At 31.3% G+C, this 23,991-nt stretch overlaps 1 protein-coding gene and 1 pseudogene across 1 annotated transcript; both read left to right on the plus strand.

The window, feature by feature from the left end:
• Window positions 1-2,662: 2,662 nt before the first annotated feature.
• Window positions 2,663-6,859, plus strand: LOC148198945 (uncharacterized). Its single transcript, XM_088111798.1, has 12 exons — window positions 2,663-2,675; window positions 2,774-2,870; window positions 3,620-3,706; window positions 3,794-3,932; window positions 4,123-4,368; window positions 4,740-4,879; window positions 4,979-5,173; window positions 5,321-5,411; window positions 5,504-5,618; window positions 5,886-5,996; window positions 6,092-6,191; window positions 6,384-6,859. Exons 1-12 carry the CDS (start codon window positions 2,663-2,665, stop codon window positions 6,424-6,426), a joined length of 1,377 nt encoding a protein of 458 aa, XP_087967924.1. The 3' UTR covers window positions 6,427-6,859.
• Window positions 6,860-16,353: 9,494 nt separating this feature from the next.
• LOC148198946 (uncharacterized) lies at window positions 16,354-21,414 on the plus strand (annotated as a pseudogene).
• The last annotated feature ends 2,577 nt before the right edge of the window (window positions 21,415-23,991 follow it).

The following is a 23,991-nucleotide window of genomic DNA, read 5'->3' on the forward strand; positions in this document are numbered from 1 at the left end:
CTTTCTTGTTAGACTGCTTATGTGCATCTCTGGTTTGTTGATATGTGTTGGACACATCAGAAAAGGAAATTAATGTAAGTGTCTTAGGGATAACATGTAATATTTTTCCTTTTATGTGTTATATTATTGCTATTTACAATTTTAAATTAAAGCACGTAAAAATATTCATCTTCTTTTAATAAAATCTTACCAGAAAGTAAATCCTTCCCATAAACAGAGTGTTGGATGCTGGATAATACTTATTGATAAAAACAAATTATATACATTAGTGACATGCTGTTTTTGTATTATAGAAGGTTAGATAATATAAATTCATTAAGCTTTTTAGTTGATTTAGCAAGTTCCAAAGCATTTGTTCAAACAAGAGGATATGTGGTTTAACTCTGTAGTTACTTCAAAACTTAATCATGAATGTTATTATCAAAATGTAGTGTAAATGTCATCTAGTATGTTTAAACAGTACTAGACTATTTGAGTCCTAACAGTTGTTTCATGTTTCTCTTGGTGCATTGATGTTTTGATTGAATGATCGTGTGGGTCACGTACTCTTCGTATTGTTTATTCCTGTCATTGTGCCATCTTTTTGCAGTATGCAAAACTCATGCCCATGCTTCACATATTCAAATGCTCAAAGCTTGTGGGAAACATGTGCAACTCCAATTCTTAAACAGGTAATCTCATTGTAGATTAATTCTTACCGTCATCGTTGGTTTCAATTTAAATTACTCATAATGTGTTATCTAAAATGGTCACATTTGGATGTATAGTCTAAACGGCTCAGTGTTGAATTGTCTGTTGCACGAGTCAAACCGATATGAAATCATTAACCTCAGTTGCAGGATTTTAACAAGATTAAACATATTTGTTAATTGTTTCTGCCACATTATCTTTTTTATTGTGACTAATATATTGGTTAAACAAACTTGTAGTACAGAGTTCATTTTTGTGTAGTGTCCATGGATCATGCTAAAATTTCAACGATATAGGTGTACATACCAAGCAAATAGTTCATTCCTATAAATAGTCATTTTACATTCAATATCAAGTTCATCCATACTTTTCAATTTGTTTTGTTTTCTATTAACATTAGTTCGTTTTCCCTCTAATCATTCCATTCTACCACTGCTTGTGTGTCGAACCTAGGTGGCTTTGAACATTAAATCTATCATGTGTTGTCTGTGATTTTACAGGTGAAGAGTGATTTTACCAGATATTGCTATGGAGATGAGCAGCATTTGGATGAGACATGAAAACAATATTCTTATATGACCATGTATGTTATTTGAATTAGTGAATAGTCAATTAGGTGCTTTTATTTTTTGTATATTATTACTCCATTTTCATACTTTTAGGAAGTACATAAAACATAAAGTAACATTTATTTTCTCTGTTCTCTGCTTGTGTTTGAAATGAAACACAACACAGTACTTGAACCAATTTCTACTTAAATTTGGGTGATTTGGTTCTGAACATGGTCAAAACTGAATCCTTCTTAATACATAATGATATATTTTCATTAACAACCATAAAATAAACTTAAACTATTAGGGGATTGCATGTGAATCTTTTTTCATACTACAGACTCTTAACAATCTTCATCCACACTGGCAGGATTAGCTAGACCATTAGATTGCCACTGCATGAACTTGTTGATAATGGAATTTAAACATTCTTCTAAAGTAGCCTGTGATATGTTCTTCAGTTTTGAGACATCATTTTGTCTGTCTTGCTTCACTGTTGAGGAATACGAATAGAAGTTCTCCTGTTCTACAATTGATCCTTGTCGAAGTATGATTGTCAAATTTGCATTAGTTAACCAATCAATTGTACTATTACTCATTAGTAATTTTTCTAATTTTAATTTAAACAAAAAATTAGTAAATTAGTAGAATAGGATGCATAACTTATTTTGCTGGTTCATCTCTTCCCTTGTGCACACACTATCACCTCTCTCTGTATTGTTAGCTCTTTTAATCACGTTATGTTCCCTGGTCTTTTTTTATTCATTTGTTACTATTTATTTAATTTAAAAGTCCATTTATGTTCATTTGGAGGTATATCATGGACTTTACCTCATCTTAAGCTTATAACTTCTATTCTTATCCTTAGCATTTATACCTCTTTTTCAAGCTTCTTTTTGTGTTGTCTCAGCATTTGAGATTCTACTAAATACTTTTGTATTGTCTCAGGCTTTTTTGGGATCACAGTCTGTGTTGGTTTTGGAATCTAAAGCTATGGCTAATTTCCATTGTAATCCACTTGGCATTTAGTAGACTACTTTTAGTAAATTAGAATAACATCTTCAGAAAATTGTTCAGATTTAGCTTTAATACATTTATAGGTTGATAAAAAAAATCAATATATTCATTGCCGCAATTAATAAAGTTTTTTTTAACTATATATAGAGAGAGACGGAAGGACACTCTCAAAATTCCAAACCAGCCGTCCTTCCTTTGCTACTCCCTTCAACTCAGCATTCAAAGAGAGAATTCCTTTCTCCTACTCAAAATGGACGTGAGATTATCTTCTGCTCAGACTAAGAACTCCGAGGATGTTGTGGCCAGTCCTCCCCTTCAAATTGGGGAACTGGAAAATCTTGTCATCAAGTATTTTATTAATTCTTCTCTTTTTTACTTATGTGATGTCTAATTTTTCATGTTGCATGTTGGAGTGTGGTGATTTTTTTTATTACTCTTTGTTGTTCAGTTTGTTTCTTGATTTTGTGGTACATTTGGATGATAACACATTTGTTTTGTTGGTTTTCACTGTGAAGTGCCGGCAAAAGAAGGAGAATTTTGCTGCAACCTGCAAGAACTTAAAGAAAGGAAGAATTGTCCGATTAAGTACTGCCACAAGTGCCTCTTGACTAGGTCAGTTCAGCATTAGAAACCTTGGGTTTTTTTTTTTTTTTTAGATGTTTGTATTTTTCATAGAAGTGTGATATGCTTGGCACCACTGTGAGGAAGAAATCTCAAGTAGGTTACTGCTATATTCCTTCCTATCATATGCAGCATAGCAAAGATATATATGAAGATATGAACAGTGGAAGGGCATAGAGGAGCTCAAGGTCTTGTTTTTGGCATGTTTATGGGAAAGCCTTTTTTAATTTGCAACACCATCCAAAGATCCATTGTTTTGCAAGAGTATACAAAGAAATATCAAAAATATCTTGTCTTGTACCAGGTCGCTGGTATCCCTCATGAGATACTATATCTTGTGAGAACAGGGTAGGACCATGAAACAGTTGTTGTCTATAGTGGTTCTGCTACCTTGAGTAAGATTGTTTATTATGCTGGATACCTGTGTCCTTGTAAGAAAAAAGACAACACATTTGTGGTTTTTGTGTGTTTCAACTATAGTGCAAAGCAATGGAATTTGGGACACACGTCCAATGCAAGGAACAACTTAAATTTTCCTAAAAACTATGACTAATATTGTTTTTGTAAATGTGAAATGTTCCAAATTTGGGGTCCAAACATTCTATACATTTAGAAGGAATTAGGCTCTGATTGTCAGCTGAGATATCCTTGGCAAAATGAAAGAATCGGAAGTATAACAATACAATACTTGTATATATGTATATGTTTTCTCCAATGACGATTTTCCTGTGGTAAATTAGGTATGGAGAGAATGCTGAAGAGGTTGAACAGTTGGCTAATTGGACATGTCCGAAGTGTCGAGGCATTTGCAACTGTAGTCTTTGCCAGTGGGTTTCTTTTTGATGTTTTCTATTTGCTTTTTGAGTTGGTAGTGTATCCATGAGTTCATTCTGATAAAGGAGTTATGTTTGTAGAAAGCGACGAGGTGAACAGCCTACTGGTCCCCTGTATCGTAGTGCCAAGGAATCTGGCTTTAAGTCAGTTGCAGAAATGCTTGCAATGAAGAAGAATTTAGAAACATCAAATCCATTAAATGAGGGTAATCTGATAAAGGTATGCTATTTTTCTACCTGTCCCCTTTGCTAATTCTCTTGTGGTTGACAGATTTGGTTGAAAAGGATCCCTTGTTTAACTGTGCGAATTCATGATAAGTTAATGATGATATGAGTGAATGTGTTTATATTTCAATTTATGATAAACTTTTCATGAGATGGTTCGTGTTCTTTTTTGTTATTTCTTGCAGGAGCCTGAAGTATTTCTCTCAGGGGAACTTGGAAATGAAAATTTTTCAGATGCAAATGTCACTGCAGTTTGCACCAAAGATGATGGTGGTGAGAATTTTGGAATGAACTTAGAGAGCAAAGCAATTGCAGAGGAAATTCTTTTGCCACCGGGCATGGAGTTAAAAGAAATATTTGGCATCGAGTTACCACCCAAAGAGGTTGGGAATGCATTGCAGATTTTAGAGTTTTGCAGAGTGTTTGGAAAGGTATGGTTTCGTGTTAACAAATTTTCCTGATGGTTTTTCTAATTAATTGCATTTAATAGTTCCTGATTGAATAATCACGATCGCAAATTCCTTTAATGCTATAAGGGGATGTTACCAAATTGGAACTAATTATTTCTGTCAATATCACGCAACTTGAAAGTCAAATTTTAGATGATTTTGCAGTTGGTCATTTAATTGAACGTTTTGACCATGAATGATATTCCCTTCTGTTACATTAAATTATATACCCTAGAAAAAATGGTATTATTGTTCAAGCTTAGTTCTTGCTTTATAGTTATGGTGTTGCAACCATTCATAATATATTAATCAAGTGTTTCTTCACTGTTATTCCTGTGTGTAATTTTAATCAGGCTCTTGATCTCGAGGAAGGAGAAGCTAAAGCCATTTTTAAAGAATTGATCAGTGAAGAAAGTATGGATGAACATAATTCCTCACTGATTCAATTTCACATTAGATTGTTGGAATTGATTGTAAGCAATTCGAAAAAAGAGTGAGTTATCCCTTACAACTCTTATTTGGAGTTTTCTCAGTGATTAAATTTTTTTGAGATGCTTGAATTAAAGTTTCCATATGGATTATTTTGGTGTAGGTCTCCATCCTTCTCAACCAAGAATGAAACTAATTCATGGTTGAAACATTTAGAGGATTTGATTATGCAATCATATCATCTAAATGATTTCCCTGTGGATTGGTTTCAAGAAGGCATCAGTGGATACTATAAATTGGATTTGTGTAAAAAGTTTAAACTGATGACTCTTCTTTGTGACGAAGCTTTGAACACTCAGTAAGTACTGTTAAAAAATATTCCTTTTTGTGTATTCTTCTTTTGTTTTATTACTTTCACCACTTCATCTTTCTTTTCTTTTTTTTTTCTTACTTTTGTTGTCTTAATATCAATTAAAGTGGTGGGAAACTTGCTTAATATGTCCAGAAAACTAAGGAGTTATATTCAGGACGAAAATTCAAGGCATGCAAAAGTAGCGAAAGAAACAAAACTTAAGATTGCTGCAGCTAAAGAAAAGGTAATATAAAACAAGGTCTTATGATGCTCTTTGTATATGGATTATCCTTGCTGTTACAGTTCATAATAATTCTGTGTGTATGATATGTACAGATAAAGTGTCTTGCACAAAAGTTGCAGAATGAGAATGCCAAAGTGTCCTCCATTCCAGGGGAGGAGCATGAGGTTGACGAAGCACACATTGAGATGTTAAGGTTAAAGAGCACAGGTGAAAAATGTATGTCATGATTAATTGTTTCTTAATAGATGTTAAGGTTAAACATCTAGGTAGGTCTTGGTTTAATAAAGAAATAAATGTTGTTAATGTGTAAAAACAGAAAACAGAGTCTGTGTAGGTAATTTTGTTTCTTAAATAAATTAACGCTCTGAACTAGGTCAAAATGGAAAGTTTGGATACATATAGTTGTTTTATATGTTACTAGTTTTAATGTTTATGCTATTGTAAGGGTTGACAATTGTTTTTCTTATGTTAAAGACAAAAGTGGATGTGATGCTACGAGAATCAATCCAGAGTTTGTGGACAACAATGGGATGACATTTTGGAAGTTACAAAGTTACAATGACGAATCGGTTCTTCTGCTGCAAGGTAATTCTCAAAATTTATGAGCTCAATTTGTCTGATTGATGATACCATTTTGACTAGGGAATTAGCAAGTTTTCTAAAAGAAAGCATCAATGCAGATATGAAGATACAAGATGAAACTGCTACTTTACCTGAAGAAAGCTGGTTTGTTTACGGTCTTCCAGAGAAGGACGAGATTGATAAATATATATCTTCAAGGTGAGTTGTTTTCTTAAACTTGAGTGAATTGTTGTTGTGATTTCAGATACTTTACATCATATTTGAAATTGAATTGCTTATATTTTGTCAATGAACATGAAGCTGAATTTTTAATGTCCTATTTGGATGTTTTTATTTGTAGACTAAGCCACAGCTATTGAATCACATGTTTCTTTTCTACCTTGGTTGCAGGGCTAAAAGACTTAAGAGTCTCAATTCTCAAAAAAGTTTGTAGGAGTTTATGTTTAATGTTAATTGTTCTTAATAGCATAATGCTGGCAAAAACCCTCATTCCATATGGGTCTTCTTTCAGTGGAGTAATGGTATTGTATTAATGATGAGACTCTTGTAAATTTATCTACTAATAATAATATTTTGTTAAGATTCTTTTTGACATGATATCATTTTTTATTTTTGTAGGTTTCGGTGGAAATCTCCTTTGTTTTTGGACTCAAGGGACCTTCATTACTGTAATCATTGTATATAATTTTTTTGTATTTGATTTTAGTGGAATACGAAATGAAATGATTTTTTTTGTAATTTAATTACTATTTACAGTTGTATTTTTTTTATTTAACTAGTTAGATGTACAATGATATATTCATTGAAAAGTGATCATGTATTCTGAATATTTCTAATAGTAACAATAAGAAGAATTCTAGATATTTTGTCTTGATCAAATGTTAGCAATATACGACTTAGTGTTACTATTTTCCATAACCATATAATCCATTATTAGAAGTATGTAGCAATATACCTTTTTTATGATTTTTATTTTAAATAAGTGAGTTCAAATATAAGCAAATTTAATAAAATAGATCTCTTCTGTTAGAAATTTATCATATACTTCATTTTTAATATAAGCACTGTGTCTCCGATCATTTAAGGAAAAAAAATAGTGGATACATAATTTAAAAGAATTGAAATGTTCATATTTATGTTTTATTACATCTTTGGACAGTTATGAGCAAAGCTGTCTGCAATATCAGGTGGAAGCACTGTGTCTCCGATCACAGCAGGTTTATCTTTTCAATGAATCTTGTTTTTGTTGAAACGTTTTCTTTTTGCCTCTTTTTTGAACCAATGAGCTCAACAGGGACCATGGGCTATCAAACAATTTTGCTTGATATTTGTATTTCTGCAGAATGATTAGCTTTTCAATAAATATTGATTTCTTTGAAAACTGTTTTTCTTTGCCTCTTTTCTGAACCAATAGGATGAATATGAAAGAAAGGTAGTAGACGAAACCTCTCTGCAATTTCTAGGGTTTTTTCTATTGCCAACTGTATTCATCTTTTTCAATAGCATCTTTTTTTCATTGAAAACTGCATTTTTTCTGAACCAATAAAAGAACAACCAATTTACTGCTCTGCGTTTATAATAAAACTTCAATGGCATCTTTTTCTTTGAAAACTGTATTTTTTTCTGAACCAATAATAAAAAAGAACAACCAATTTACTGCTGTGTTTCTACTTTAAATGTGCATATCGATATTGCTTCCTTCTATAAATTAATATTAATTCTCGTAAATGTAATAATAGAAGAAGATAAATAATTTATTATCCTCTCATCAATGAACAGTAAAGATGCCATAAATAAGAAATTGATTCAATAATTCAAGACAACCATTTTAATTAATATACAAAAACTAAGTTTCAAAAGTAATTGATTCAATAATTATTACTCTTTCAAAACTAGTTGTAATATGAGTTTAAGCAAGAATTATCATCCATTGCATTACATAATAATCACATCATATGAGTTGGCTTGTTTATTACTTGTGAAAGGAGCAAAATTACATAACATTCTTGAGAAAAACTACAACTAGTTGCCAATGATGTCTAACTGTTGGGTACAAACAAAGTCTCACATCGGATAAAATAGGAGATGAACATGGATTTATATACACATAACATATCTCTATTGATAAGAGGTTTTCTGGAGTGGTATCAAAAGCAAATCCGTGAGGGCTTGGTCCTCACAAATTTCAAACTTGTACAATTATTTTGTCTCTTTTTAAATTTCTCCTTTCCACTTACACTTTGCATATTTTTTAACAGAAAGAATTTTCAACTAAACTCTCACAAGTCATTTAAATGATGTCGGCCAAGCATGCCATGAACAAAGTTCCTTCATCTTTTTAAATTTTTTTAAATAAAAGGTTTAATGTCTTCATAAGTCCCTATTTTTGTCCAGAATTTCAAATAGGACCCTTTCTTTTTTGACGTCTCAATTGAGTCTTTATTTTTGTAAAATTTGAGCAATTAAAGGTCTGCCGTTAAATTAAGCAAACAACCGTTTAAGGGTTGATTACGTGGCATGGTCAAACTTCAAGTTAATGAAACGTGGAATTATAAATTAATTTTGTATTAAAAGTTATGAATGCATGATGGTGTAATAAGCTTTTTGAAAGGGCAAAGTGAGAAAAATAAATACTTTCTACTTCTTCTTCTACCTCCACCTTCTCACTCCTACGTCCCAAATTTCCATGGCTGCATTTTGGTTCTTTTGAATTGGGAATGCACGAACCTCCTTGGAGGTGGTTTCCCTTGCAAGTTTCTACTGCTGTGTTTCTACTTTAAATGTTCATATCGATATTGCTTCCTTCTATAAATGAATATTAATTCTCGTAAATGTAATAATAGAAGAAGATAAATAATTTATTATCCTCTCATCAATGAAGAATAAAGATGCCATAAATAAGAAATATTTTTCACCTAAGTTCTATGGTGACAAATTATCATAAAATTAATATGAAAACTAAATATTTGTTTTTCTGTTTCGCAATATTTACATTCATCACAAATTTCTCAACTCAAATAACAGTAAATAACATGATGATGGTCGTCTTTCTCAACTTAAAGAAGAGCTAAGATATAGTTTGTCAAAAAAAATTAAATGTCTACTTCTATATTTCAGTTACATTTGAATATTACAATTTATGTATTTGTTAGTTAATATCTGAAATGTTGTTGAGTTATTTTACGACAAAACCTTACGTGATATATGAGTGTATAGTGAGGTTTGACATTAATTTGTTTTAGGTCATTGACCTAATACCTATTTATATTTTGATATTATCTGAATATAGAGTTAGATATGATAAAATATATTTTAGAAAATATACAATATTGTACACCTTCGACCATGCATGTAGAGTGAGATAATTTAAAATTAATCAATATGACTAAAAAATAGAAATACTAATAGGATACGTATAGGGCAAGAGGAGAGAAAAACCATGATTTATGAATGCATGAATGACTTTCAACCAACAACAATGAAAAAAAAAATCTTATGACTTTCACTCCAAATCATATATATGAAGCATCATACCAAACATAATGATATATAGCCAAAATAATAACACTAAATTATAATATATGGATTTTGAGTGATTGGTGTAAGACTCTTCAATCTATGCACAAAAGACAATCATTTTAATTAATATAAAAAAATTAAGTTTTAAAAGTAATTGATTCAATAATTATTACTCTTTCAAAACTAGTTGTAATGAGTTTAAGCAACAATTATCATCCATTGTATTACATAATAATCACATCATATGAGTTGGTTTGTTTATTACTTGTGAAAGGAGCAAAACTACATAACATCCTTGAAGAAAACTACAACTAGTTGCTAATGACGTCTAACTGTTGGGTACAAACAAAGTCTCACATCGGATAAAATAAGAGATGAACATGAGTTTATATACACATAACATACTTCCATTGATAAGAGGCTTTTTGGAGTGGTACCAAAAGCAAATTCGTGAGGGCTTGACCCAAAGCGGACAATATCTATCTATGTGTATGTTTAATACACTAAGAGGATTGTCCTCAGATAAAATATTCTTCTTTAATTTAAAATTTTTCTCTCAATACGACTATACCAAGGGGTCAGATAGTTCACAAATTTCAAACTTGTACAATTATTTTGTCCCTTTTTAAATTTCTCCTTTCCACTTACACTTTGCATATTTTTTAACAGAAAGAATTTTCAACTAAACTCTCACAAGTCATTTAAATGATGTCGGCCAAGCATGCCATGAACAAAGTTCCTTCATCTTTTTAAATTTTTTTAAATAAAAGGTTTAATGTCTTCATAAGTCCCTATTTTTGTCCAGAATTTCAAATAGGACCCTTTCTCTTTTAGCATCTCAATTGAATCCTTATTTTTGTAAAATTTGAGCAATTAAAGGTCTGTCGTTAAATTAAGCAAACGACCGTTTAAGTGTTGATTACGTGGCATGGTCAAACTTCAAGTTAATGAAACGTGGCATTATAAATTAATTTTGTATTAAAAGTTATGAATGCATGATGGTGTAATAAGCTTTTTGAAAGGGCAAAGTGGGAAAAATAAAGACTTTCTACTTCTTCTTCTACCTCCACATTCTCGCTCCTGCGTCCCAAATTTCCATGGCTGCGTTTTGGTTCTTTTGAATTGGGAATGCACGAACCTTGAAGGTGGTTTCCCTTGCAGGTTGCGATTGAGATTCTGGCTTAGAGGAGGTGGATAGAGATTCACAGTGGTGCTCTGGATGCTTTTTTAGGGTTTTTGTTGTCGTCAGATTTAGGGGTTTTTGGGTTTTTCTGGTTTGTCTTTGCTAGTCTGGTGATGGTGGGGAGCGTAGTTTTAGTGCCAGCAGTTCGCGCGTGGAGGAGATCGAATCTTGCGATCTGGCAGAGAGGAACAAGCTACTGGTTATGCGATAGTGGAGAAGACATAGATGTCGCGGCGCACTCGTGATGATGGAAGGACCTGGTCTGAAGGTTCTCGCAACGGTGTCCATGGTAGCGCGAGGTAAGATTGGACTAACTCTGCGATTTTGTGCTTTGATTGACAAAGAAGATGATGGGGGGTGTCGCGATTCTGATGGTGGTGGCTGTGGAGGCTCGCGACTCTGCAGCGGCACTAACGGTGTAGATGAACAGTGGTGCAGTGGTGGGCCACGACGAGATGAGCAAGGTGGTCGTGCTTCAACTTGTTTCAAACCGATGTTCTTCCCCACCAACACTTGCATCTACTTCAACAACGATTTTGTGGATGAATGATGAGGTCTATAACTCAAATTTCCCCAATTTCATTTCGACATAGCAATTGCAGAGAGAATGTAGAATACCAATTTCCAACTTTGCCCTTTCTTTAATTGAATTTCCATTCTGTTTAGTTAATTTTTTTAATTCAAAATTTAAAATAATAGAATTGAGTCACGTTTTTAATGACACATATGTAAAAGCAACATTGTCAGCATGTCAGGTGATGCAATCTTTAACGCCGTTTGATCAATTTGATGGAAAGTCCCTATTTAATTCAATTTTACAAAAATAAGGACCCAATTGAGACGCCAAAAAAAAATGGTCATAGTTGAAATTCTGGATATAAATAGGGACTTATCGAGACATTAAACCTGAATAAAATTAAGATGTAGAGTCTTGAAAAAATAAAGTAAAATTATGGGAGAGATCAGCTCAACTAATGAAACATTCCAACTTTTAATAAAGTTAAGGAATTTTAAATTCATTGAAGTTATAATAGGGATCATCTTAGTGAATGAATCTTTCTTACCTAAACTTTTAATTCAATTAAGTTTTCTGGGAGAGATCATCTCGAATAATAAAGTTTCCCTACCCAAACCTTTAATTCAATATAATTATTGGAGAGATCATCTTATTTGATGAAGGTTCCTTACCCAAACTTTGAATTCAATGAAGTTATGGAAGGGATAATATTAGTCGATGAACCTTCCTTATCCAAACTTTTAATTTAATGAAGTTATGGGAGGGATTATCCCGAATGATGAAGCTTCCTTAGTATGTTTAACTAGAATGAACATATGTGAGTAGAATAATTATAACATAATCACATGATAAAATATTGTGTTATTAATTAGATGTCTTATTAAAACCTCCTTAGGACAACAGGCACATATAAAAAAGAGTGCATCACAAATATATACAACAAGATTAACTATAATACAATTTCAAATGCATTCCAAGTTATAGATATAACAATTCCATACAAATACTCACGCCAATATACTCTTTTATCAACTACTTCTCAATATGAAAAGATTATTCTCCAAATTTGTCGAGAACTTCACATCATGTTTACTGCATCGTTTACCATTTTTCATACTAATTCTCTTATATTTAAGTTTCACCTTAGATCTTCCAAACTTCTTCTTATACAATAAATTATAAGAGATTAAATGTTATTTATTTTCAATTATTAGATTGAAATTAACTTTTTTTAAAGTAAATAAAAAGTATATAAAAATGGATAAAAAAGTAACAGAAAACCATCCCATGTTTAAAATTATGATTTCAAAATATTTTTGGAAATTACAATTTTTACTATCTATTCATTCATTTGTATTTATTTTCATTACTGTATACCTATTATAAATAAGAGAAATTACACTATAAGTCTCATGTTTTCTTTACTAGAGTGTGTATAATGAAACAAATTTTAATAATTAAAAAGATTTAAAATTAACCTCTTACAATATATATTATACTTTTTAATTATATTAGAATCTATCTATTATGATTTTCAAAATGAAAAGTTTAAAACATTAGAAATAAATGTTCAAAATAATGATTTAAAAAATTTAATAACAATATAAATTATATAAAACATAATAAATAAAATGGAACAATATCTCCTTAAGGAGCCACTCTATTAAACGAGACATCCGTGCGTGCATGGTTGTATAATTAAATTAAGGGTTAAATATGTTTTTAGTCCCTAAACTATTGACCGTTTCTGGTTTTCGTCCCTCTTCCAAACTAAGGTACAATTTGGTCCTCAATCTTTAAAAAACGTTCGTTTTAGTTGAAAAAACGAACGTTTTGAGGACTAAAACGAGGACTAAAAACAAAATTTTGAGGACTAAAACGAACGTTTTTCTAAAGAATGAGGACCAAATTGTACCTTAGTTTGGAAGAGGGACGAAAACCAGAAACGGCCAATAGTTTAGGGACTAAAAACATATTTAACCCTTAAATTAATTGATTACCTAAAAAAATAAAATAAAGAATAATTATACATAAATATATATTCTCTACGAACCGTTAAATATTATATTAATACTTTATTGATATTTAGAAGAGTAAAATATTGATTTAAAGAAAATGAAAATAAAAATAAAATAATATGAGATAAAATATAATAACAATATAAAATATATAAAACATGATAAATAAAATGGATAATATCTCAGTAAGCGGGTACTTTACTGGAGTGGACATAGGTGCATAAAAAAATAAAATGGACATCACGTGATATGTCATCAAGGAAACACTTCATTGGAGAGCACATCGGTGCAAGGCTGTATAATTATGGAAGCACTCTATTGGTATATTGGACGGCACATCGGTTATAACATTTCTCTGCAATGGCTGTATAAAGATGGAAACCTCTTACCAATAATAATATATTTCTTAAGATGGAAACCTTTTACCAATAATAATATTTCTGTGTGATAACAAGGAAAAAGCTATTACCAGAAAAACATTTCTGAATGTCCAATGAAGCTACTGTCTCCTCAGGTCACCGATTCTTTCCTCTTCACCATCAACTCGCTCCCAACTCAGCACTGAACTCGGTCACTGCTTTTTCATCTGAGGTTCATATTTGTGCTGAATGGTGGTGGCAATGGATTCAGCTTGCTTCCAATGGTATTTCTTTTCTCTCTTTGTAAATCATATTTTTGTTCTCTTTTCTCACATATGAACTGGATCAGACCATACCCTACAATGATTTTGGAAGAAGTTAGGGTTTAAATTAACTCGGTCAAGTTCATAAGATCATGGTTGGCTTTCTTAAGTCAGAATAGTTCATAAAATTTGTAAGAAACTGTAGTATTTTTTCCTACATTTTGAAGATGCACACAAGAGTAGTAGTTTAATAATAATAATAATAACTAAAATGAAAGATCTATTGGTCTAAACTAATAGTTGTTATTCATGATGTAACCTTGTGAATAGATTTAAACAGTTGTAAATATGATTTCTTCCAATCTGTCTTGGCACAAATGAAATTAGGTGGTGCATTGTTGATGTGTTTGTAACATGTTACTTTGTGCATTGAAGTTCTGATTGAATGGTCCTGTGGATTTTTTCTTTTCTTTTCTTATTTTAGATGTTTGTATTTTTTTTATAAAAGTGTGATATGCTTAGCACCACTGTTAAAGAAAGAAATCTCAACTAGATATATACGAAGATGTGGGAACAGTGGAAGGGCATAGAAGAGCTCAAGAACTTTTTTTTGTCATGTTTATGCCAAAGTTTTTTTTAGTTTGCAACACCATCCAAAGATCCATTGTTTTGTAAGATTATACAAAGAAATTACAAAAATATCTTATCTTGTATCAGGTACTCTGTATCAAAGTGCCAAGGGATATGATTTTAAGTCAGTTGCAGAAATTCTTACAGTTAAGAAGACTTCAGAAACATTAAATCCATCAGACAAAGATAGTATGGAAAAGGTATGTTATTTTTCTAACTTGTGATTAGGTAATGATGATGTGGGAAAATGCCTTGCAACTTTTAAACTTTTGCATAGTATTAGTAAAGTTATGATTTCAAGAATATTTCATCGTTTTTTTTATTGCATTTAATAGTTGAGTGATTGAACAAACACATTTGACAAATTCCTTTAATGCTACAAAGGATGTTACAAAATTTGGGACTACTTATTTCTATCAATATCATGCAAATTAAAAGTCAAATTTAAGACTATTTTGCAGCTGGTCATTTTATTGTGTTTTTTCACCATGAACGATGTTCCCTTTATGTTACATTGAATTATATATCCTAAAAAAAAAATGGTATTATTGTTGAAGCTTAATTCTTGCTTTATAATTATGGTGTGACAGTCATTCATAATATATTTATCAAGTGTTATTTATGTGTGTAATTTTAATCAGGCCCTTGATCTCAAGGAAGGAGAAGCTGAAGTCATTTTTAAAGAATTGATCAGTGAAGAAAGTATGGATGAACATAACTCCTCACTCATTCAATTTCACATTAGATTGTTGGCATTGATTGTAAGCAATTCGAAAAAAGAGTGAGTTATCCCTTAGAACTCTTGTTTGAAGTTTTCTCAGTGATTAAATTTTTTTGAGATGCTTGAATTAAAGTTTCCATATGGATTATTTTGGTGTAGGTCTCCATCCTTATCAACCAAGAATGAAACTAATTCATGGTTGAAACATTTAGAGGATTTAATTATACAATCATATCATCTAAATGATTTCCCTGTGGATTGGTTTCAAGAAGGCATAAGTGGATACTATAAATTGGATTTGTGTAAAAAGTTTAAACTGATGACTCTTCTTTGTGACAAAGCTTTGAACACTCAGTAAGTACTGTTAAAAAATATTCCTTTTTATTGTATTCTTCTTTTGTTTAATTACTTTCACCACTTCATCTTTCTTTTCTTTTCTTTTTCATACTTTTGTTGTCTTAATATCAATTAAAGTGGTGGGAAACTTGCTTAATATGTCCAGAAGACTAAGGAGTTATATTCAGGACGAAAATTCAAGGCATGCAAAAGTAGTGAAAGAAACAAAACTTAAGATTGCTTCAGCTAAAGAAGAGGTAATATAAAACAAGGTCTTATGATGCTCTTTGTATATGGATTATCCTTGCTGTTACAGTTCATAATAATTCTGTGTGTATGATATGTACAGATAAAGTGTCTTGCACAAAAGTTGCAGAATGAGAATGCCAAAGTGTCCTCCATTCCAGGGGAGGAGCATGATGCTCATATAAAGATAAGAACTGAGGTTGACGAAGCACACATTGAGATGATAAAGAACACAGGTGAAAAATGTATGTCATGATTAATTGTTTCTTAATAGATGTTAAGGTTAAACATCTAGGTAGGTCTTGGTTTAATAAAGAAATAAATGTTCTTAATGTGGTAAAAACAGAAAATAGAGTATGTGTAGGTAATTTTGTTTCTTAAATAAATTAACGCTCTTAACTAGGCCAAAATGGAAAGTTTGGATACATATAGTTGTTTTATATGTTACTAGTTTTAATGTTTATGCTATTGTAAGGGTTGACAATTGTTTTTCTTATGTTAAAGACAAAAGTGGATGTGATGCTACGAGAATCAATCCAGAGTTTGTGGACAACAATGGGATGACATTTTGGAAGTTACAAAGTTTCAATGACGAATCGGTTCTTCTGCTGCAAGGTAATTCTCAAAATTTATGAGCTCAATTTGTCTGATTGATGATACCATTTTGACTAGGGAATTAGCAAGTTTTCTAAAAGAAAGCATCAATGCAGATATGAAGATACAAGATGAAACTGCTACTTTACCTGAAGAAAGCTGGTTTGTTTACGGTCTTCCAGAGAAGGACGAGATTGATAAATATATATCTTCAAGGTGAGTTGTTTTCTTAAACTTGAGTGAATTGTTGTTGTGATTTCAGATACTTTACATCATATTTGAAATTGAATTGCTTATATTTTGTCAATGAACATGATGGTGAATTTTTAATGTCCTATTGGGATGTTTTTATTTGTAGACTAAGCCACAGCTATTGAATCACATGTTTCTTTTCTACCTTGGTTGCAGGGCTAAAAGACTTAAGAGTCTCAATTCTCAAAAAAGTTTGTAGGAGTTTATGTTTAATGTTAATTGTTCTTAATAGCATAATGCTGGCAAAAACCCTCATTCCATATGGGTCTTCTTTCAGTGGAGTAATGGTATTGTATTAATGATGAGACTCTTGTAAATTTATCTACTAATAACTATATGTTGCTAACATTCTTTTTAACATGATATCATTTTTTGTTTTCTAGGTTTCGGTGGAAATCTCTATATGGTGGCCATTTTTATCAAAGTTAGAGTAGGTTCCTCCTTTGAAACAATTTATAAGTAGGTTAATAACCTATTTTCAGTTTATGTACTCATATATGAGTTATGAAGACAACTTACACTTAAACTTACATCCAAAGTGCAACACTTTATTTTTAATTTATTTTCAATAATAGAAATAACTCGTTGCAAATGCTTGCATCATAAACACCTATAAGCACTTTGGTGGTGTTTGAATAAAATTCGCTCTTAAATATTTATAATGGAAGAAAGCTGCTAAAAATATTGAGTTTCTCCAATAAAGTCTAGTTGCAAACTTCACTTGTTGACAATGTTAAATCAAAAGACTGATGTAAAAGCTAACAGCACAAGTTATAAGAGAAGTGTTTAGAAGTCCCACATTGCATACATCAAGTCTTTCAGTGCAACTTATATCTATGTGGAGCAACTTCTTTGGTTAATACGAATCTGTTTTAAGATGGAATATTACTTACTCTAGTAGGATTGCCCAGTTTAACATAGACATCCCTCTGAGGGGATGTGTGTTGTAAAGTTCCATTTTGTCTGCTACCGTGGTTAGTTGTCCTTAAATAAAACTTTTTAGGTTTCAAAACCAGCTAAATATTTTTTTTGAAAGTCTGATTCAAAGGAAGCAGTACTTTAAAAGAATGAGATGCTTTGACACACAAATTTTTTCCATTCATTTGACACTCTCCTTTACTTTTTACTCTTTTCTTTCTTAAATGTACAAAAATCCACTCTTTTATGACCATTTTATGCATGTAATGTGTGTCAAATGAATGTAAATGTGTGTCATCCTACCATTATTATAAATGAATTCACACATTTAGGAGAAGCCAATGGAACACCTAATGTGTTGTGTAAATGTGGTTTGGATTTGGAAATTTCTTTAATTTTGTTTACCAGATTTTCTTTCTTTAGCTTTATCAGCTAATACTGTTGGCATTACTTTCTTTTGAAGTAGCTAGTGTACTTCTGGGACATTGAAGTAGATAGAATGTGTTCATTACTTTCTTTTGTTTACTAGACTTTGTTCAGTTTGTTTCTTGATTTTGTGGTACATTTGGATGATAACACATTTGTTTTGTTGGTTTTCCACTGTGAAGTGCCGGCAAAAAAAGGAGAATTTTGCTGCAACCTGCAAGAATATAAAGAAATGGAAGAATTGTCCGATTAAGTACTGCCACAAGTGCCTCTTGACTAGGTCAGTTCAGCATTATAAATCTCGGGTTTTTTTATTTATTTTAGATGTTTGTATTTTTCATAGAAGTGTGATATGCTCAGCACTGCCGTTGAGGAAGAAATCTGAACTAGGTTACTGCTATATTCCTTCCTATCATATGCAGCATAGCAAAGATATATATGAAGCTATGGGAACAGTACAAGGGCATAGAGGAGCTCAAGGCCTTGTTTTTGGCCATTTTTATGGGAAAGCGTTTTTTAATTTGCAACACCATCATCCACAGATCCATTGTTTTGCAAGAGTATACAAAGAAATCACAAAAATCTTTTCTTGTACCAGGTCACCGGTATCCCTCATGAGATACTATATCTTGTGAGAACAGGGTAGGACCATGAATAACACAGTTGTTGTCTATAGTGGTTCTGCGTAGCATGAGTAAGATTGTTTATTATGCTCGATACCTGTGACCTTGTACAGATAAAAGACAAAACATTTTGGTGTGTTTTGTGTGTTTCAGCTATAGTTGCAAAGCAATGGAATTTTTGGACACGTCCAATGCAAGGAAGAACTTAAAATTTTCTAAGAACTATGACTAATATTGTTTTTATAAATGTGAAATGTTCCAAATGTGGGGTACAAACATGCTATACATTTAGAAGGAATTAGGCTCTGATTGTCACCTGAGATATCCTTGGTACAAAATGAAAAAATCGGAGAGTATAACAATATGTTTTCTCCAATGACGATTTTCCTGTGGTGAATTAGGTATTATGGGGAGAATGCTGAAGAGGTTGCGCAGTTGGCTAATTGGACATGTCCGAAGTGTCGAGGCATTTGCAACTGTAGTCTTTGCCAGTGGGTTTCTTTTTGATTTTATCTATTTGCTTTTTGAGTTGGTAGTGTATCCATGAGTTCATTCTGATAACGGAGTTATGTTTGTAGAAAACGACGAGGTGAACAGCCTACTGGTCCCCTATATCGTAGTGCCAAGGAATCTGGCTTTAAGTCAGTTGCAGAAATGCTTGCAATGAAGAAGAATTTAGAAACATCAAATCCATTAAATGAGGGTAATCTGAAAATGGTATGCTATTTTTCTACCTGTCCCCTTTGCTAAATCTCTTGTGGTTGACAGATTTGGTTGAGAAGGATCTCTTGTTTAACTGTGCAAATTCATGATAAGTTACTGATGATATGAGTTAATGTGTTTATATTTCAATTTATGATAAACTTTTCATGAGATGGTTCGTGTTCTTTTTTGTTATTTCTTGCAGGAGCCTGAAGTATTTCTCTCACGGGAACTTGGAAATGAACATTTTTCAGATGCAAATGTCACTCAAGTTTGCACCAAAGATGATAGTGGTGAGAATTTTGGAATGAACTTAGAGAGAGAAACAATTGCAGAGGAAATTCTTTTGCCACCTGGCATGGAGTTAAAAAAAATATTTGGGAACGCATTGCAAATTTTAGAGTTTTGCAGGGTGTTTGGAAAGGTATGGTTTCATGTTAACCAATTTTCCTGTAGTTTTTTCTAATTAATTGCATTTAATAGTTCACTGATTGAATAACCACAATCGGCAAATTCCTTTAATGCTATAGAGGGATGTTACCAAATTGGAACTAATTATTTCTATCAATATCATGCAACTTGAAAGTCAAATTTTAGATGATTTTGCAGTTGGTCATTTAATTGAACGTTTTGACCATGAATGATATTCCCTTCTGTTACGTTAAATTATATACCGTAGAAAAAGTGGTATTATCGTTCAAGCTTAATTCTTGCTTTATAGTTATGGTGTTGCAACTATTCATAATATATTAATCAAGTGTTTCTTCACTGTTATTCCTGTGTGTAATTTTAATCAGGCTCTTGATCTCAAGGAAGGAGAAGCTGAAGCCATTTTTAAAGAATTGATCAATGAAGAAATTATGGAAGAACATAACTCCTCACTGATTCAGTTTCACATTAGATTGTTGGGATTGATTGTAAGCAATTCGAAAAAAGAGTGAGTTATCCCTTACAACTCTTGTTTGAAGTTTTCTCAGTGATTAAATTTTTTTGAGATGCTTGAATTAAAGTTTCCATATGGATTATTTTGGTGTAGGTCTCCATCCTTCTCAACCAAGAATGAAACTAATTCATGGTTGAAACATTTAGAGGATTTGATTATGCAATCATATCACCTTCTAAATGATTTCCCTTTGGATTGGTTTCAAGAAGGCATCAGTGGATACTATAAATTGGATTTGTCTAAAAAGTTTAAACTGATGACTCTTCTTTGTGACGAAGTTTTGAATACTCAGTAAGTACTGTTAAAAAATATTTCTTTTTTTGTATTCTTCTTTTGTTTTATTCTTTCACCACTTTATCTTTCTTTGTTCTTTTTTCTTACTTTTGTTGTCTTAATATCAATTAAAGTGGTGGGAAACTTGCTTAATATGTCCAGAAAACTAAGGAGTTATATTCAAAACGAAAATTCAAGGCATGCAAAAGTAGTGAAAGAAACAAAACTTAAGATTGCTGCAGCTAAGGAAAAGGTAATAGAAAACAAGGTCTTATGATGCTCTTTGTATATGGATTATCCTTGCTGTTACAGTTCATAATAATTCTGTGTGTATGATATGTACAGATAAAGTGTCTTGCACAAAAGTTGCAGAATGAGAATGCCAAAGTGTCCTCCGTTCCAGGGGAGGAGCATGATGCTCATATAAAGATATCATATAAAGATAAGAACTGAGGTTGACGAAGCACACATTGAGATGTTAAGGTTAAAGATATTAATTATATATCTTCAAAGTGAGTTCTTTTCTTAAATTTTGAATGTCTTATTCGGATGTTTATATTTGTAGACTAAGCCACAGCCATTGAATCACATGTTTCTTTTCTACCTTGGTTGCAGGGCTAAAAGACTTAAGAGTCTCAATTCTCAAAAAAGTTTGTAGGAGTTTATGTTTAATGTTAATTGTTCTTAATAGCATAATGCTGGCAAAAACCCTCATTCCATATGGGTCTTCTTTCAGTGGAGTAATGGTATTGTATTAATTATGAGACTCTTGTAAATTTATCTACTAATAATAATATTTTGTTAAGATTCTTTTTTACATGATATCATTTTTTTATTTTTGTAGGTTTCGGTGGAAATCTCCTTTGTTTTTGGACTCAAGGGACCTTCGTTATTGTAATCATTGTATATAACTTTTTTGTATTTTACTTTAGTGGTATACGAAATGAAATTATTTTTTTTTTGTAATTTAATTACTATTTATAGTTGTATTTTTATTTATTTAACTAGTTAGATGTACAATAATATATTCATTGAAAAGTGATCATGTATTCTTAATATTTTTAATAGTTACAATAAGAAGAAGTCTAAATTTTTTCTCTTGATCAAATGTTAGCAATATACGACTTAGTGTTACTATTTTCCATAATCATATAATCTATTATTTTCCATAATCATGTAATCTATTATTAGAGATACGTGGGATTATTTGTAGAAGTTGTTCCTAATAAATAGTTTATTAGGTCAATGTGTATGAATTATCTATAAATATCAAAGGTTAGTTGAATATCAATAATAATGTTATTAGCTTTAATTTGTTTTGTTCTTATATATATATATATATATATATATATATATATATATATATATATATATCATTTTATATTTTTTATTTTTCTTGACTGTTCTACGTATCATCGCAAATCATTAAAAGAAATTAATAGATACACTAATGTTCATTAGGTAAAAAACCAAAAATAAAATATTTATTTTATAAGTTACCGTCGAAAAAATATTAATGGAACTAAAAAGGTAAATGATATATATCAAGAACATAAAGGTTATGTAAATCTATCTTTTAACTAAAGTTGTTACTGAAAAAGTAAAGTAGTTGATACGGCCTTTAAAAGTTTATAATATAATGTGGTTTCTAAAAACAGATATTGAATGATAAATGTAATATTTCATTTTAATCATATATATTTATTAAAAGAGACATTCACTAAAAAATGAATGAAAGAAGAAATAACTCAAATATATATATATATATATATATATATATATATATATATATATATATATATATATACTTTATATATATATATATATATATATATATATATATATATATATATATATATAAAGTCTTATATTATTAAGAGTAATATAATACTGAGTAAAAAATATAATATTGATTTTCAAATAATTTATTTCAAAATTTGAGCATCACTCTCCCCTAGTACTAAATTCATATGATCATCCTAATCTCCTAACATCATTAAAATATCATTGTAAGTAAGAAAAACAACAAACAAATATACGTGTATGAAAGAAAAAAAAAGATTCACTCTAAAGCAAGTCTCTCTTTCATGAAAAAAATAATATACCTTTTTTATGATTTTTATTTAAATAAGTGAGTTCAAATATAAGCAAATTTAATAAAATAGATCTCTTCTGTTAGAAATTTATCATATACTTCAATTTTTAATATATTTATAGCCTTATAAACTTCCGGGAGATAAAAATTTTGTTTAGTGCTCTACCTAATAATTATTTGTATTTTATCTAGTGTCATTTTTTAATCAATATTTGAAATATATTTAAATTTATCAGTAACTTATTCGTTTGTTATAGAAGGAAAACGTTATTTTGACAACAGATTTTTGACAACAATTTGACAACAACAGGTGTCTCAGTGTCATTGGTTGTTTTTATTAAATTTTGTTTAAAGATTCATTTTGTTTTGGAGGACATTTTTGGAATAATTTTCAGAAACTTTTTGGCGCTTTTCAATTTATGAAACCTGACCCTGCGAAAGTCTCTTTCCTCCTTTTCGAAACTCTCTTTCCCCCTTTTCGAAACTCTCTCTCCCCCTTTTTGAAACTTTCTCTCCCCCTTCACCGAAAGATCCTTCAAAAATCTATCTCCGTCATTGAAGTTCCTTCCTTTGAAACTCTCTCCGTCATTAAAGTGGTGTCTCTGTCCACCGTTGTTCATCCGTCGCTTGGGTCCACCAGTGTCTTTGGAGGAAGTCGTCTCTCTCTCTCTCTCTCTACGCCATTGAAGTGCTTTTTGTGTGCCATTTCTTCAAAGCTCTCGTTTTTCCGCTGGCACTGTTGTTCCTTCGTCGCTTAGGTGCATTGTTCCTTCCTCTTTGGTTAGCGAGTGGTTTTGTTGGCATCATTTCTCCAAAGGTATTGTTTTTTCGTAGACTACTGTGTTTCGTTAATGTATTTGCACACTCCTGTGGTTTCTTGGTTTGACCGTGATTTTTTCATTTGGAAGCACTGTGTATCGCGCATTGGATATGTTTACCAATTTTCCCATATTTTTGTGGTTTGACCGTGGTTTAGAAAGTGGTTTTTCTCCCAAGGTTTTGGGTTTCCGCACAAGCCGTCGAGGTTGATATCACCAATACTTGAATAGTTGAATTTGTATATTGGAATGTATTGAAATGTTTCTTTTGCCCTTGTTCATTTGTTATTGTAGGTTATTATTTGACTGAAGTCATTAGTTCAGTTCAAACCGAAATGGAATCATCTAATAGCAATGTAAGTAGAGTTTGAACATTTTTGTTGTGTTTTTTGTTTTGGAGCACTGATTTGAATGTTATGAATTTGGACTGTTTTATAGTGGCGCCTTCGAGCTTGGATGTACACCACCTACATTGCCAATATCAATTCCTTACTACAAGTCAAACATAAGACGCGCATTGGAAAAACTCCATTTAAGTGTTGTTTAGACATTGTAGATCCTT

Source organism: Vigna umbellata, chromosome 4 (genome assembly GCF_029865625.1).
Source record: "Vigna umbellata cultivar VRB3 chromosome 4, Vumbellata_1.0, whole genome shotgun sequence".
NCBI lineage: Eukaryota > Viridiplantae > Streptophyta > Magnoliopsida > Fabales > Fabaceae > Vigna > Vigna umbellata.

Bases quoted from the DNA above. Each gene is read 5' to 3' on its own strand.
- LOC148198945 (XM_088111798.1), top strand. The intron at 3,707-3,793 runs GTGGGTTTCTTT...TTATGTTTGTAG, and splicing joins TGCAACTGTAGTCTTTGCCA to AAAGCGACGAGGTGAACAGC. The intron at 4,880-4,978 runs GTGAGTTATCCC...ATTTTGGTGTAG, and splicing joins GTAAGCAATTCGAAAAAAGA to GTCTCCATCCTTCTCAACCA.